At 28.8% G+C, this 17,554-nt stretch overlaps 1 protein-coding gene across 4 annotated transcripts in view; it reads left to right on the top strand.

Moving 5' to 3' along the window:
- Positions 1 to 17,554, top strand: part of LOC129976630 (uncharacterized) — a 44,898-nt gene that overhangs the window by 11,457 nt on the left and 15,887 nt on the right. For 3 of the 4 annotated variants that reach the window (XM_056090295.1, XM_056090294.1, XM_056090293.1), the window contains exons 4-8: positions 4,488 to 5,586; positions 8,750 to 8,846; positions 9,685 to 9,822; positions 12,077 to 12,170; positions 13,059 to 13,380. In XM_056090295.1, coding sequence (XP_055946270.1) covers positions 4,488 to 5,586; positions 8,750 to 8,846; positions 9,685 to 9,822; positions 12,077 to 12,170; positions 13,059 to 13,380 — 1,750 coding nt within the window. The remainder of the gene's footprint in view (positions 1 to 4,487; positions 5,587 to 8,749; positions 8,847 to 9,684; positions 9,823 to 12,076; positions 12,171 to 13,058; positions 13,381 to 17,554) is intronic. The other variant, XM_056090297.1, reaches the window with a different exon arrangement.

Raw genomic sequence — 17,554 nt, 5'->3', positions numbered from 1 at the left:
ATGATATAATATACCCTTATTTCATTTGAAAAGATTGGTAGGAAGGAACATATTTATATGCTGATTATAAATTTTGAAAGAAGTATATAGAAAATTCTTTACATTTGATTAATAATATTAGCAATGTTTAAATAGCTTAGTAATTTGTAAAACTGCTTTTTGTAAAATAACTAATTTATGATAGAGCAAGGTATTTTTTTTAAATATATTTGTTTTTCTTGTAAATATGAAGTCAAATAAGTACTAATTATTTTGTCCTGTTTAACCATGCATCATCATTCTAATTATGAATAATAATTAGAATGATGATGCATGAATGATAGTTCTTGAACTCTTTATTTTTTTATTATTAAATTCAAAAATATAAATCTACAGTTATATCTTGGGTAATCTGACATAATTATCTTTTAAATTCCTATCTGAAAATTATTTTGCACAATATTTAATTTTTAAATATTCAGTTAGTATTTGTCCATACTACAAAACATAGATTTTATAACTTTGACTAAACAATGTCATTTTGTAAGTTTCTCTAATTGATCTAGTTTCATGTTGGTGTTCATATAGATAAACATTGCTTCATTTTCTTTTAAGTTTGGAGAAATTTCCTGAGATTTGTCCCCCCCCCCCTTCCTCTTTTTCTGAGTATGATTTTGACAAAGTAATGAAGTTGACAATACATAAATAAATCATCGCAGGCTGTTTTATTTTCAACATAAAGGCACTCTCACTTGCAATAAGCATTTTGGTGAAAAAATATCCCAATTCAGTAGTCTTTAGTGCTTCCAATGAAATTGTGAAATACTTGTAGGCTCATAAGTATTTACTCTAATGTTGAGAAACTCCAATGATAATCCATTTCTAATAGAACTGAAAAAAAAAAATCAAAATTTTCGAGCTTCAATGTTTAGTAATCTGTACATATATTCAAATATTTCAAACATTTGGGAAGACAAACTCTGATAATCTCTTTGTAGTTTGGCTTTAGAAAAATTTTGAGCATGAATCATTCCCTGTACTTGACTGGTAAATTCATGGCACAAAATGGATTCATAAAAGTTATAGCTGATGTAAATTCCCTGATATAATTTTTCTGGTGAAAATCAAAGCCTTTGATATCCTACTCATCTGACATGGAATTTGCAATTGATTAACAAAAATTTTATATTTATACCTCTCTTCATGTAATTTTATTGTATGAATAGGAAATGTATATTTTAACCTTTGGTCAGATAATTATGACATGTCCTAATGGGTATTCCTGAGACATTGCATGCAGATGATTCTATAATTATTCAATAATATTGTCTGCCACAAATTATCACAAATTTTGTCTTTCATCTCATAATTGCGGCTGTTAGAACTAAAAAATTGAAATTAATTATACCATCGTATTCCCATTCCCTAGATATCCACTTACAAGGTTGATTTTTGATGCAAGATGAACTTTAATAAATTTGTTAAATACACATGTCAGAAGCAAATAATTGTTTTTTCAAAAGCCATTAACACAAAAGACTATTTTCAATCAGAAAGAAAATTTTTGTGTAAATACACCAATTACTTTCCAGTGTTTTAAAAAGCTGTTTTTTCCCCATTTAAAGAATTTAATGCCCTATAATTCAATGTTTTGATTATTTGATTTTCCCCATGAAAATATTTGAAAATGTATAGATAAAATTTAAAAGAAATAATTTCTCAAAACACTTGGGTATTTCCCCTTGAATTCATAATGATTCAAATTTAATTCTCCCTGGAATCTCAGGTATGCAGTCATTCATAATGATTCAAAAATTAACCAATTAACCTCAGAAATAATTTTTCTTAATAATTTAATTAAAAAATAATTTTGATGGTATAAGAGCCTGCCTACTAATGAAACTTGAAAATGTAGTTATTTCAAAGCATGGACTCAAAAGTGAGAATGGAGCTCACTGTTTGTAAAATTGTGAAAACATCAAAAAAATTGAAATGGCAGTACCCACATTTATATTATTAATTAATTATGTTAAATTTAAGAATGACTTTGGAATGATACTTGTATCTCTAAGATATGATCAAAAAATTGTAAAAACCTTTAAGAAGAAAGAAGTGGCACAAAATTACACTATTTTCATTAGTTTCACTATTGCAGTATATGTCAACCTTTATATATGATAGTATTTAATATTTGCAAGATAGCAGGTATCATTAAGGCATGGGTAAAGATGCAGAATCTGCCCATCATTCAATAAGGAATGATATCTGTACATTAATATATACTTTACTGCAACCTACCATCACCCACAGATAAAATATCCTGTGTGTAGTTAGATGTACAATTTATTAAACCAATTCCTGTCTGTATTATTTCCTTTTTGGTATTGATTATATATATATATATATATATATATATATATATATATATATATATATATATACATACAGGGTGGCCATAATTAAACTGACAGTGCTCACAGTGTTCTGTAGCGCGATCTATTTGTGAGAATGACACCACATTTTGTAGGAAGATTAAACAAGACGGGGGCCGAAGGATTCCGCGGGAAAAAAATTAGTTCCAAAAGTCACCGCTATGGGAATATGTGGCGCTGTGTAATAGATAATAGAGTGTTAACAAATGCAAATCAATACGGAAATAAAATTACCTTTTATTTTGCACATTCAAATCATGTTCAGTGTGGCTGTTTGTGGACCACATATTGCATTCTGTGCACAGTATTCACAACAGCAGGAAGTAACATGTCTGCAGGAATCTCCCGTACAGTCCGTGATATGTTATCCTTCAACTTAGCCAGGTCCAGAAAAAAATCCAGCTGCTGGATTTTTTTCTTTCATGTCAACAGTTCTTTATGGATCTTTCTTTCATATTGCTAGCTTTTGATAAATGACTATTGGCATTGTTTAAGCTTATTTTTGCACTTGATTAAACTTTCTGTTTACTTACTTAGTCTATTTCTTGATTTCTTTTATATCTTCTTTCCTCTGAACTGAATGTACTGTTTGATAACACAGTAAATCATCTCCAGAACATTTATAATATTTTGCAGCACCATTAATTGGATAATTAAAGCATTTAATTCAATGTAACTGTAAAAACTTTAAGTGAACCGATCTGAAATTTGTATTTGGTTTGTTTGCATTTGAATGTTATCATTTGACAATAAGTAATAAAAGCAATTTATTTGCCAAATATGGTAGCATTATATATATATAGATAGATAGATAGATTGAAACTTGGTTGCATAGTGGTAGTACTTAAAGCTCCCAACACACAGGTTCGAGATTTGATCCTTGGGCTGGGCATGGTCGACTCAGCCTTTCATCCCTTCATTGGGCGATAAACTGAGGACCAAGCATGCTTGTGAACTAAACACTGGGTGTTCAGCGTTAGGCTGAACACCTAAACGGGACATATGCCTCTCACCCCAGGGGTCTCAATCAAGAAAACAGATATAGGCACTGAAGGCCCTGTCCCACGTGGGCTGTCATGCCACTGAGTTTAGTTTATTATATAGATTATAAAATCTATTTGTTGATTATAATTGGGGTTCTTTGTCATTAAATCAATATAAACAGAAGTTTTCTGTAAACAAGAAATTTTCTTTCATACCCTTCCGAATACTAACATCTTCGTTTTAGGGCGTTTTGATTCTTTAAAAAAATTACTAGTTTTTTCCTTTCCTATATTTGTTATGTATCTAAATTAATTTTTTCTCTTTGTGTTTTTCATATTTATTTTCAAAAGTGAAAGAAATACACAGTCCTAATTCCCAATTAGTTGTTTGTTTTGTGTAATCTACTGCAGAAAAAGGAATTTGATTGATGAAACAAAGTTCTTCTGAATGTTGAAGTTGTTTTAAGGACTTTAAAAGATGAAAAGAATTATATTTCATAATTTATTTCATTGTTCGAGTATCAAGAAATGGCAGTTTGAACCTTTTTTTTTTCATTTATGCCATAATTTCATAAATGGCTGTTTTGTTCATCAATGAAAAGCTTTTCTATTCTCAAACAACATAAACTTTTTCATTAGTTTTACTCGGAGATTTTTAAAATTGGCCTTCGATTGCAGATTACCTCAGACAATGCTTTTCATTTCTCGTACTGATGGTTGATTTTGAGGGATGCCATTTTATTTTTACAGTTTAAATACACATTGATATTTCAAAACATTATAGTTTATACAAAAGTTTAAAATATCAATAATGTGGTAAAATATGCTCCTTTTTATTTCCAAAATTACTTTTTTTATATTGAAGAAATATATCAAGGTTAGGATACATAAAAAAAGTATTTATATTTCTAAATACTTCTATTTCATTAAAAGGAAAAAAAAATCTCTTCCTTTTTAAAACACTTTAAAATATTATGCCATTGAACTTTGAGTTTCTTTCATTGATTTTAATTTTAATATGGTGATTGGACTTGTGCTTTGTTTATGTGTATTCCCTTTCTTCGAGGTGTCTGAAAATGCTTTTCTCTTTTAGGTATCTAAAGAAACAAAGCCAATTGTAACAATAGATAAAACCCCTAAGCTTCCAACTCGTTCCTCAGTTGCAACAGAGAGCAAGGCAACCATTTCGCAGATTAAATCGGTACCAAATTCATCTGCAGAAGTGCGAACAGCTGGTGGACAGTCAGCGAATCAGACAAGTTTCCAAGATGCTAAAATACCTGGAAGTATTACTAAGTCAGTTAATCCTATTGTAACTGGTTCAGAGACTAGGGCATTTGGTTCTCAAAGTTGGAGTAAATCAATTCTGTCTGCACCAACTGAAAACAAAGCTCAGGGGACATCTAATCTTGTAGTGCAACCTGAAAACAAAACTCCTAGTGGTGCAGGACGTAATTTACAAAATTCAGCTGCATTTTCAGAGAATAAAATTCAAAATACTCGAACTGTTCCAGTCATTTCCCAGGTGACAGATAATAAAAGCCAAAACAGGATTGGTCAAATAGCGACCCTTTCAGAATCTAAGAACCAAGGAAATCAGAGTCGTAACCAAAGTCAATTGACATTTGAAGGAAAACTACAAACAGGTCAAGGTCGTATCAATCTCAGTTCCCCACCATTGGAAGTGAAAACCATAAATTCCAATCAGGGTAGGTCAAGCCAAAATTTTTCTGCAGTCATTCATGAAAACAAAAGCTCTATTGGCCAAAGATCAGTAAATTCAGTATTGAGTAATAATCAATCAAAATTGAACCAAAATAGACCGACTGAAATAAAGACATCTAATCCAGTTCGAGTTACACAGACAGCAAAAAATATTTCTGTGGAAAAATTGCGACCAAATGTTAATGAGCAAGCTTCTGTAAGCTCACCCATTTCAGAAAGGTCTTTAAACAATCCATTTCGAGTAGCTTCCACATTAGGAAAAAAAGCATCTGCTTCTGAAGAAAAAGCTGTAGTTAAAGTAACTCGTGTATCTCAGAATATGTCTGTGGTGTCTGAAAATCAGTCATCTACTCAGTCCAAAATTTCTCAAAACATGTCAATGCATTCAGAAAATAAAGCAGTTAGTCAAGTTGTAAAAGTTTCATCTGTATCATCTGAGCTGTCTCAGAAATCATCAGTTTCATTCGGTAAATAATATTCTCTTAACATCTCTTTCCTCTGTCCTTTCCCTATCAAACTCCTTCCTTATCTTGAATATGGTTTATAAAATATGTATGACTGAATATGGAGCTATGATTGAAAGTTATCTTTTTTAATTTTTGTTGTAAATTTAATTATAATCAAACCTAAAATTTATTTCTTGTATTGTAATAATGTTTTATATAGAAATGAAATTTAATTTTATGAGCCTATTCCAAATTATAGCATAATCTAAGCATATATTTTTTAATATGTTTGCATATCATTCATGTGTTTGTTGATAACTTTTTAAGTACTTGAAGTCGAAACTTCTTCTCACACCTTTAATATTTCACGTTCCTTGTTATATTTCTTTTTCTAAAAAATAAATGATAATTTTGGAACCATAATAATTTGAAAATTTCTGCAGTTTCTTTGATCTTTGTGTCTTTGAGTATTCATTGATATACATGCCTGATATTGCATGTCTCTTATTTTGAATTTCTCCATACCCGTTTTGAATTTCTTTTTTCATGTTATCATGAAACGTGATGTACTTTTGAATAATTTTATTAAAATTAAAACGATAATTTTTACTTTATTGTGAAAATATTTGCTATTACAATTAGGGATTAGTTCTATTAATATGTCGGTAAAAGATAAGCAAAAAAGAAACATGTATTGTATTACGTATACAAATTTTTTTTATATTTATTATTCAGTTGCTTTCATTTTATTTTCTGTTAAAGTATTTAGTTGTAAGATCCCATAAAGATTATCTTTTTAATGGTTGATAGCTTAATGGGGGTATAGTTTATAACTTATATCTATGATACTATATTTAAATACTTTAGGACATTTAATTTTGACAAAAAATATTTCATAACAAGAAAAAAATATTGTATTTATTTCTTCTGCTTGTCATTAATAACTTTTTAGCACCCATGGAGTTTAAATAAAATTCTTTCCTGTTTACTATATGTTAAACAGTAAAATGAATTTGTTCTAAGAAGAAGAGGCGAGGAGGGGGCATTTATTGTTTCATATTGTTCATTCATCACATATATAAATTAAATTTTATGTTTCAAATGCTCTGTATATGCTTAATTCCTTCCTATTTTTGTTCAGCATCCAATTTTTCTTAAATTGTTTTGTTGTGTAATAGTTTTTCAGAAGAACAGGCATGTATATCTTTTGACCATCCCCCTTTCTTCCCCCCTTGTCTTATCAGATAATTATCTTTCAGCTTTCTTCTGTTTTTATATAACTTTTCTTCACACCTTTTTTTAGGACCAATATTCTTTTATGGTGCAGCATGCTGCACAATCGTTTCAACTTATTGAACCTTTTTATATATTTGAATGATAAAATCTCATTTACGAAAATTTTTCCTATTCTTGAACAGATATAGTGTTAAAAAAAAGCATTTAATTGTGTCTTCTTGAATTATCATGTTTAATATGCCTTATGTATATATTTCATACAGAATTTATTATGCTTGGGATTGGTGTCTTTAATATACTCCTATCCATTCTCACTGTTTATTAGCGAGACAATTAAATTCGGGTTATTGACGTTGCTTGTATTGGTTTAGGTTAAATAATGAGTTAAAATATAATTTCTGTATGCTATGTTTTTTTGTTTTTTTTTAAATTTTTTTTATGTAACAATGCATTTACAGAGAATACATTATATTAATCATTTTTAGAGCTGAAAATGTTTGACCTTTCAATTTGTGCATTATTGAGCAAAAAATGTGTAACTTATTCATTGAAATTTTGTAGAAATGGTAAAGGAAAAGGTGACATTAGTTTATTTCATGTTTGATTATTTAAAAATCTACAATCTTTATGCAGAGAAATATTTCATTTTTTAGATTAGTAAAGGTTTTGGAGTTTTAAAGAGTAATGATAGAAAAAGTTAGCAACAATAATATTAAAATGTTGTGGCCTTGAATATAAGCCTTTAGCATCTATTAATGTTTCTATTTTATTTCTTGTTAACTTTCATAAGGTTCAAAATCCTTCTCATAATTTTTTATATTACAAGAAAATTATATCTCATGATTTCATTAAAATAATTGCATTAAGCTCGTTAGAAGAAATATTTACATATGTCATTTGAATATCAAACAATACTATCTGTATACACAGAAGTTTTTGAGATAATGCTCTGTATATGCTTGGAAAATAGAAGATTCCCTTGTAAGAAAATTATTAAAATGCTGACCATCTATGTATTTTCTCCTTTCTGATAAGGTTCTCTTGGTTTTCAAAAAAAAAGAAAAAAAACTTTGTTAGGCATATGCTGGTTGAAACATGGAATATGCACTGTAGATTGGTATTTGCATGTTCTGTCAAAAAATCAGTTATGGTGTTCTTATAGGCTATATGTGTAATAGTTGGACTTCAGAAGTAAAATTCTGAAGAAAAAACAGTTAATTAGGAAATGAATGTAATTTTTACTTGAAATTTTAAAAATGAGATTGGGGGGGTGCAAAAAAAAGTTAAGAATGTGAAAACTTTTTTTTTTTTCTTTCAAAGCTGCAGTAAAAACTTTGTACTATATGTCATTCACAAACTAACTGAGCTTTTTTCTTATTTACTGCATTTATTTTTATTTTAATGCTTTTTTTTTTGTATACTATCTAAACAAAAAAAAAAATGATGGTGTATTCACAATATCTAAGAATAATACATATTTCACTTAAAAAACATGAGGTCAATCACCAGTGACCTCATGCAGATTGGTTTATGAATGAATGGTAGATGAATTTATTGTTTTTGGAAAATAAATTCATGTGTGCATATAAAACAAAACTCTTAGATTGGAACTCAGTGCTATGTGCTCTTTCTTGTAAAGCTCACGTGATTTTGATATTGATCCTTAGTTAATCCACATACTTTGCCACTAGCATGTTGTCATATGCAAATATTATAAAAGTTTTGTATTATAGTACTTTTCATATTGTCAATACATGAAGTACATTATTTTTTAAAAAAATGTTTGTATGTAGATAGTGCTGTTTGATATTAAAATGACAGTATAAAAATTAAAAAATTCAAGACTGTTTGTTTTAATGGTATTTTTTTGATGACGGATATTCAACAGTAAAAATTTGTTTTTATTCAAATGAATGCAGTCTCAGAATTTGTTACCCTTATTTTTCAGATAATTCGATTAATAACCCTATAACTCCTGTAATAAGCACCATGTCTACACCAAGAGGAGCAGCTAAGAGGCCACAAGCTGTAAGGGTGGCTAATAGGTAAAAATTATTACTTTTTTAATTGATTTCTTTACAAAGAAATATTAAGCAATTAGTTAACTGAATAATATGTTCCGAATTTAAATGAAAGGATGCTTTTTGTTTTTTATTAAAACTGGAAAAAATTAAAGTATATAATCTTATACTAACAACTTGAAGGAGAACTTTTATTAATCCCATGTTACATGCTATGGCCCCTCCCAAAAATCAATTGAAATATTCTAACAAGAAGAAGAGGTTTGAATATCGTGGAATTTCCTTAATAATTTGATTATCTTGATTTTATCACAATTTCTAATGTGATTCCTAAGATTTTTTTTTTTTTTTTTCCCCGTTCTTCATTTTGCATTCATATTTAAACACATTTGAAATTCTATAATTTGGAAGACACTCTTCAAAAAACACTTTTTAATCAAGACTAAAAATTCTTCTGGTATACCATTCAAAAAGCATTATAAATCAGCTCTCCCCTCCAAGAATTGCTTTAAATGTACCAATAGAATTTTTTCATTCTGTTTACTAAGCAGTAAAATTCAGCTTATTAATTTAGAAAATTAAACCTTTTCTTTTACAGTCTGTTGAAAAATGATTCTCCAAATAATTTGAAAAAAGTATTTCAGACATTTATTTTTTATTATAGCTGCTTATAAATATATAAGATTCTGCAGTTCACTTTTTCAATTTAACAAAAAAAAAAAAAAGTTTTGGTAGACACCAATTTTAAAAATACTTTTCGACTTTTTTTTTATTGATTGTATTATTAAATTAATTGTGACAAAAAGAAGTCGGTTTATTGCCATGGATATTGTCTTAATATTGCAATTTTTGTTCTTTTTAGCACTCCTGTAGCCAAAAAGAAATGTACAAAAAGAGCATCTCCAAGTGCAGATGCTGGTGCAAAACGTTTGCAAAATATGGATGCATCCTTCAGTTCAGAGGATGGTTCTTCTAAAGACAAGCAATTTTTTAATATGAAGTTAGTAAATATTTTCTAAGCTTTTGATTCTTTCCCCCTCCCTCTGTGCCTACATTTCATTCCAAACAAACAAAAAAGGAAAAACAATTTGTTTCTATAACTATTAGATACTTAAAATCATGGCCTGCTTGTGAACTACCTGATCTTGGCTAAATATATTATGGTACTTTTAAAGAATCTCCAATATAAAATTAAAGCAATGTAAAGATTTATTAAGATGCATTCTTCTATAGTCTGTTCCATCCTAACTTGGCAGTAGAGTATATTCTAGGCATGCCGAATCACAGTCGTTGTCAGGGGAACTCGGTTACTTTAAACTAAAAAGTTATTTACTACAAAGGTCACTGGCAAAACTTTATCTCGCAAATTTTTCGCCAAATGATAAATATTTATTAACTTTATTATCATTTTAAATCAGATAATTAATGTTTTCCTTATTTTCATTATTTTGTTCAATATTAGTGATACATTATTTTAATAAATCATTATAATTATTTCATTTCGTTTCGTTTCATCATTTTTCAAATCTATATTCTGTAAAGCATAACTTGAAAAGAAAACTGTATCATTGTCCACATCTTTTAAAACTTTATCTAATGTTGAGATCTCATTTCTCCGAAAAAAATGTATGGATTATTCGTCAAGTACAGGATAATGTAAAATCATCATATTTTACAAGACTTGAATGTTTACCTACTGAGCATGGTCGTTTCTTTCCTGGATGATTTTTTTTTTTTTTTTCATATTGAAAAACTGTTCTTTGCAAAACACCTGTAAGATGTGAAATATTATCGACGATTTGATTGATAGACTCTTGAAGGTTTTCTTCTCGGAGTCGAGAATAAACATTTAACATGTTTCTGCGTGCTGCACTTTTTGTTGGTTTTACTCATCTTGAAGGCCTGTACAGCGCAGTCAGTGATAACACTTTTTCAGACATTTTAGCAGTGAATAGAAATGACGAATCGAATAAATATTCAAAAATCAAAACTAATAACTACTAATGTAATTAACAGTGTCAAAAATATCAGCTAGTAAAAAAGCGAGAATTAAAACGTACAGGTTATGATAAAAACGGTTGCGAACTCAATGAAGCAAATTTGGCGGAAACGTACTAGAAAAACACACCAAATATTTGATCTTGAAGACCGGTTCTAGCCAAAGTGGAATTCATTATGTCAATCATTTCGTTTTATTCGTTCGCTTTATTTACAAAATACTGAACAGATAAGCACTTCTAACTTGAAAATAATTTTAAATACATACTGATAAAAAAGGATTTCTGTAATTTATGATATTATTTGATAAATTTCTGCGCATTTTAGCTATTTTAAAGTCAAAATTGATGGGGAACTCTTTCCTATCACGGAGCGTCACATTTTCTGCCTTTTATAATACTGCCAAGTTAGGGTGAAATAGAGTATAATCTTCTTCAATTAATTGTGAAGAATCCAGTTGTGTGTAATCCTCTTTTGGTTAAATGTTAATTATTAGATTTGCATGGAGTTATTGATTGGTGAAAAAAAAGTAATTTATTTCATGCTATTACATCAATAACAGTTTGTTAATTTCTTGATATTATTCTAGAAAATTAAATCTTTATTTATTAGTTATAAATATGAAAGGCTTTTTAAAAACAAATTTTTTTCAATGTGTTATTTTTTAACAAACTTTTTTTTTTATTCTGGAGGATAAAACAAAAATTGCTTAAGCTTGTTAAGTGCTGATGAAATGCACTGAACAAAATTTTAAAAAAATCTTATTCTTGCACACAATACATAACGTAGGTTCAGATCACAGTGCTGGAAGTCACTTCTAAATTTATGTAAATATATTGTAAATATTATGTAATCAAAATTGGATTAAATTCATTTTTGAGAGTAAATGTTTGTCTTTTTGCCTTAACTATTACATTGAGACTTGTTCTTCAGTGAACATCACATATATGGATATTAACTAAATAATCAGTATGAGGTTATCGAAATGCAAGACTTCTTACCTGCTATTTATTCAAATATGCACAATAAAGCTTTTGATAATTTGCTTTTTGGAGGTTTGTAGGTAGGAGGTTTTTCTTTTCCCAATAATATGATTATTTTATAGTATGTAATTTTATATCTCTGAATTGTAGATGTAGATGCCAATTATTATACGAAGCTGAAAGATGGTTGTGTTGTTTTCAAATTTATATGTCTGTTCATATTTTTATAAATGTCTTGATTTCTATTTTAACATAATCTTTCTATATATTTAGAGGCTTAACTCCTGGTTTAACAATAACACCTGTAGGTGGTAGTGCATCATCTGGTACAAATCCAAGTACAAGTGGAAATGCTGGAAAAGCAACTGTACGTTTATATTTAAATTGTAACTAATTTTTATTTGATAATAATATTGATATAAACAGATGCAAACTTTACTAATTATAGCAACAAAATTGTGGGGAGGAGGCAAATCCTAGGATTCCTAGAGCCTTTAATTACAAATGATTTTTGAGCAAAAAAAAGTATGAAAGTATTCACAAATTTATAATTATGAAATTTAAAGCCTGTATAAAAAAATAGTGAATGATTAAAATTGTAAAGCTTTATATATTATTTTAAGATGTTTTATGACACTACTTAATATAGTGAGAGAGTACACAAAAACAATCAGATTCTGTCTAATACATTTAAAATTCATTGAGATATAATTTGGTGTTGTTTAGATTCAGAGATTTCTATGCTTTGGTTTTTTAGATAAAAATCTGTTTGTTGAAATATTTATTAAATATATGTTAGTTTATTGTTATGCTTTTTTTATTTACTCTGATACAATTGTTTATTCAAATTCCTAAAAGTTGAAATTCAATCGATTAAATATGGAATTTTAATTTGATTCCCTAAAAACTAATCTAATTTTCTAATTGTCCATTAAATTTCAGATTTTAAAGCGTGAAGGTATTTGTATAATAACATTTATTGTCTTATAAAAGACCTAAAGACTTATCTTTAATTATCCTATAAATTAAATAAATTTCAGATTTAAAATTTTATAAAAGTGTTTTAATCAACATTTATTATTTTATAAGAAGGCTTAAGTCACACTTCAATAGAACATTTCTTTTGCAATAAGTGTTTATTTACTTTACTTAAGGGAATGAAACATTTTTTTTTTAATATTAGTGTGGTAATTAGTGATATATCTGTGTAATTTTTTGCACTGATCAATTTAAAATATTTTTTTTTTCTCTGCAGGTTTCAGGAACTACTGTTTCTGCTGTTGTGTCCTGTCCCTCTTGCCAGCAGTTATCAGTAAATCTCCATTTTTGTGACTCTTGTCACTGCAGAATACCTCCTAATGCCCAGCAGATTCCTCTCAACCGAAGGACAGATGTTCCTGCCTTTGTAGTTACTAAAAACGTGACCACAAGCATACAAAAGCAAATTGTGTTTCAATTTCAGGAAACTAATCAAGCATGTGTTCAGATCCAAGGTAAAGTCATGGTTGAAACCAATCAGTCAGTATCACCCCGAGCAAAAGGCAGACCAAGAACTAGGCGAAAGTTTGTAGAACCTGGTAAGTTTAGAGTTTTGAAAGTTCTTTAAATAATTATTCAAATTTTATATTTCTCCCAATGTGCATTTTTCTCAGCCTCTGCTAATAATAAAGATGGGCTTGCATGTGTGTGTGTGTGTGTTAGGTCTCTACTTAATGAACTACTTGACAGATCTGTCTAGTTCGGCACTTATATACTTTGGAAGGTGGAAATGTGCATTGCCGAGTGATTAAAAAATTTTTTAGTTAGAATATTAGTTAAAATTGAACAAAATGTTGGCAATTTTTTTAATGATACTAATTTAATATTTGTGCAGATTTTCTCTTAATTTTGGCAATTAATATATATATATATATATATATATATATATATATATATATATATATATATATATATGTAATCAATCTAAAGTAAGAAAAAGTTTGAAAACGAAACTAAAATGAAAACAAAACAAAACAGTTTCGAAATCGCAACTAAAATTTATTACCTATTTAAACTAAAACCAAAAAGGAACTTCATAGTATTTAGAGAGCGCAATTGCAGCTACTTCTAAAACACAGATGAATTGATACAAAAGTATTAGAATCAAGTTAATAGGAAAAACAAAAATCAAAGAAAAATTAAACCAAAAAAATTGTTAAAAAATATTAAAAAAGAATCCGGCCTGAAGACTTTTTCAAGGGTCACCCTCAGGCAGGGATTCAAATAAAGGGATTTTTTCTGTGAGGACATACAGACATTAAGTCTAATAATGATTCCTCGTGACCCGAAAATCCCCCGAAATTATGCTCAAGAGATATACCATTTTAACAGAAAGGAAATACCAAATAACAAATTAGAAAAAAAACCACAAAGTAAAAATACAATAAAAACAATAACAATAAAAACAAAAACAGCATTAAAATTAAAAACGAAAAGCCAGAACATACCATCCAACAGTGAAGTAAACTTTAAACAATCGATTGTGATTTCCTGTTTTTGAAAGTTAACGGTAAATTATGTAAACAGAGGTAAGCACCCAGCGCCATCTATTGAGTGATCCAATATGCAAGTAAATTTCTATTTTTATTTAAGCCAAAAGATTAATCCCAAACCATACCTTGTTTAATTAAAAAATTGACATTACAGTAATTTCTAGGAATTTTCTCACAAGTTAACAGGATCAAAAGGGTTTGCAATAATAAAAATTCTTATATTGAAGCATCAAATAACCTCCTTAAAAATTTAATTAAAAATGATTTTCCTAGAAATTACTGTAATGTCAATTTTTTAATTAAACAAGGTATGGTTTGGGATTAATCTTTTGGCTTAAATAAAAATAGAAATTTACTTGCATATTGGATCACTCAATAGATGGCGCTGGGTGCCTACCTCTGTTTACATAATTTACCGTTAACTTTCAAAAACAGGAAATCACAATCGATTGTTTAAAGTTTACTTCACTGTTGGATGGTATGTTCTGGCTTTTCGTTTTTAATTTTAATTTTAATTTTAATGCTGTTTTTGTTTTTATTGTTATTGTTTTTATTGTATTTTTACTTTGTGGTTTTTTTTCTAATTTGTTATTTGGTATTTCCTTTCTGTTAAAATGGTAAATCTCTTGAGCATAATTTCGGGGGATTTTCGGGTCACGAGGAATCATTATTAGACTTAATGTCTGTATGTCCTCACAGAAAAAATCCCTTTATTTGAATCCCTGCCTGAGGGTGACCCTTGAAAAAGTCTTCAGGCCGGATTCTTTTTTAATATTTTTTAATAATTTTTTTGGTTTAATTTTTCTTTGATTTTTGTTTTTCCTATTAACTTGATTCTAATACTTTTGTATATATATGTAATGATATTTTAAAAATTTAATTAAATTCCTAATTTTTAGCTCAATTTAGTCCATATTAACTTCATTCTAGAATATTCTCTTATTTCCTGATCCCATTCCACTTTTTCTATCTAATTAATTCAATAGAAGCTTTGTAAAATTGCTGAATCAGCTAAAAGCCTCATGTTCCCACATTCCGAGGGAAGGGACAAAATACCGCTGACAACAAATTCTTTTTTAAAAAGATCCCTATGTTTCCCTTGTCTGGTCGGTGCATGTAGCGAAAATCCCTATCGAAATTTCATTGTATATAAGCATTGTAGAGGAATATTTTTCCTGTCAATATCTCATGTTATATAAGACCAAGGATAAAATTTTCAGGAACTTTTCCTCATCAGCTCTGTGTTGTGCATATGCTCATTGCTCCTGCTTGTATATAATGTGTGCCTCTCTGGGGTGAAATAAAACAACATCAAAAAATCGAAAGTCCCTTCAGTGTCTTTGAAACTGCTTTTAAAAAATTATGTGCTTACACACACATATACACACAACATCTCAAAATGAAAAGGAGAAGCTTCATGCATGGTGGTTGGTTCTCTCCAGCCTGGAGGGTACATGAAAAGGTGGGGGTCTGGCTCCTCCCTCGATGATGGGACGTATTTACTTAGGGAATGGTTGTGCCCTGGCCGGTGATGTCCTTAGGACTCAACTATAGTTCCCGCCATTATTGCTGTAGTGGCAGTCCGGTCATTCAGTTTTTTTATCCATGCGTCTTTGAGGCGTGTTGGTGATTCAGTGATGTGACTTCCATTGTTGAAAGCTAAGAAAAAAGAAATCTGCTTAATATCTGTAATTTATATGAGGGATAAGAAAGTTAATTTAACATTTTGTGAAAGTCGGAAAATAGATTGACCACACCTCTATGTTTTTAATATTGTTTTTAAATCATGACGTTGGTCTCCATTGGGATAATTCACCCACACAACAAACAGAATGTATGTAAATAAATTTAAATTAACTCAGCTTTAACCCTTCTTTGCATGATCTTTTTGTTTTTTGTAAAATAAATCAAGGTGATATAAATCAGGTTCTAGATTAAAGGAAGAAAGTTTAAAAAAATCTAGTATAAAAATCCTAATACAAAATAATTAAAATACAGTTTGATGGAAATATCTATCATTATGCAAATTTACGTTAAGCTCAGTACAAAATCTTCATTGCTCCTTTCTTCTAAATTTCTCCACTCACTATCGTTTTTATAAGCAAAAAAAAAAAAAAAAAAAAAAACACTCAGAATGGTTATAAAAAATATTCAAGAAATCACTGGTTTCTTCAAACTACAATAAACATCAGAATGACAAGCTGAAACCCGCGATAATGATTGTTACATTTGATTTTTTTTTTTACAGCTCTACATTTTTTATTACACAATAGGCATGAAAAAAAATTGCCGGCAACAACCAATTTACAGTACTACACCTGTTTTGAATACAGTTTTTTGTTCACTAAATATTATGATAGAAATTACTATCATCATATAAAGAAGGATTAATATCAGGTAATTTGTTAGTATTGCCCATTAAGTTTATTTAAATAAATATCTGGTAGGTAAATCCGGAAATCTGGTAAATCAGTTCAAGAAAATTTATTTCTAACTTATGGCGACATCTTGTTATCAAACTCTTTAGAGAAAAGATCTAACACTAAATTTGCCACTGATGTTTTTTGGTTGCTAATTATGTGTGTCTGGGAGCTTGTTTTCAAAATATTGATTCAGTTTTTAATCAATTATTTAAAGAAATGAGTACAATATTAATACTTTTGTAGGATATTAAAGTTCTGTAAATTAATTTCATGAGTTTGAAATTTTGCATTATACTTAATTGTTTTCTAGTAAAGATATTTTGACTCAGCAAGTTTTGTAAAGGATTGTGATTTGTTTATTGTAAAGGAACCCTACATCAAAATCCAATGCTGTTATAACTTTCATATGAGCAATTATAAATTTATTGTTATTGAATAAAATAAACAATTTGCTTTGGTTATCAAATCTGCTGAGCGAAAGTCCAAACAGTGTTTTGGAATCTTTCCTATTTTCCTTCACATTTCAATAAATATAATTTAAAATTCATTGTATTGTTGCTCTAAATGAATGCTTGCTATTATTGATGTCTATTATTTTTCACTTCAGATAACTGAATCATGAGGCTATAGCATTTATTTCTTGTATTAAAATATCTATATAATTTTTTTTAAAGCATTAAATTGGGCAAATAGAAATTCTAGTTTGCAAAACTTTAGTGTCGGGAAAATGCCGTAAAAGTGTCTTCCAATGCGTGCTGGCTGTTTCTTACATTAGAACTTAAATATTGTTTTCATGA

This window comes from Argiope bruennichi, chromosome 7 (assembly GCF_947563725.1).
Source record: "Argiope bruennichi chromosome 7, qqArgBrue1.1, whole genome shotgun sequence".
In the NCBI taxonomy this organism is placed as follows: domain Eukaryota; kingdom Metazoa; phylum Arthropoda; class Arachnida; order Araneae; family Araneidae; genus Argiope; species Argiope bruennichi.
Note: the sequence above shows the minus strand (reverse complement) of the source record. Positions and strands in the feature narration are given on the sequence as shown.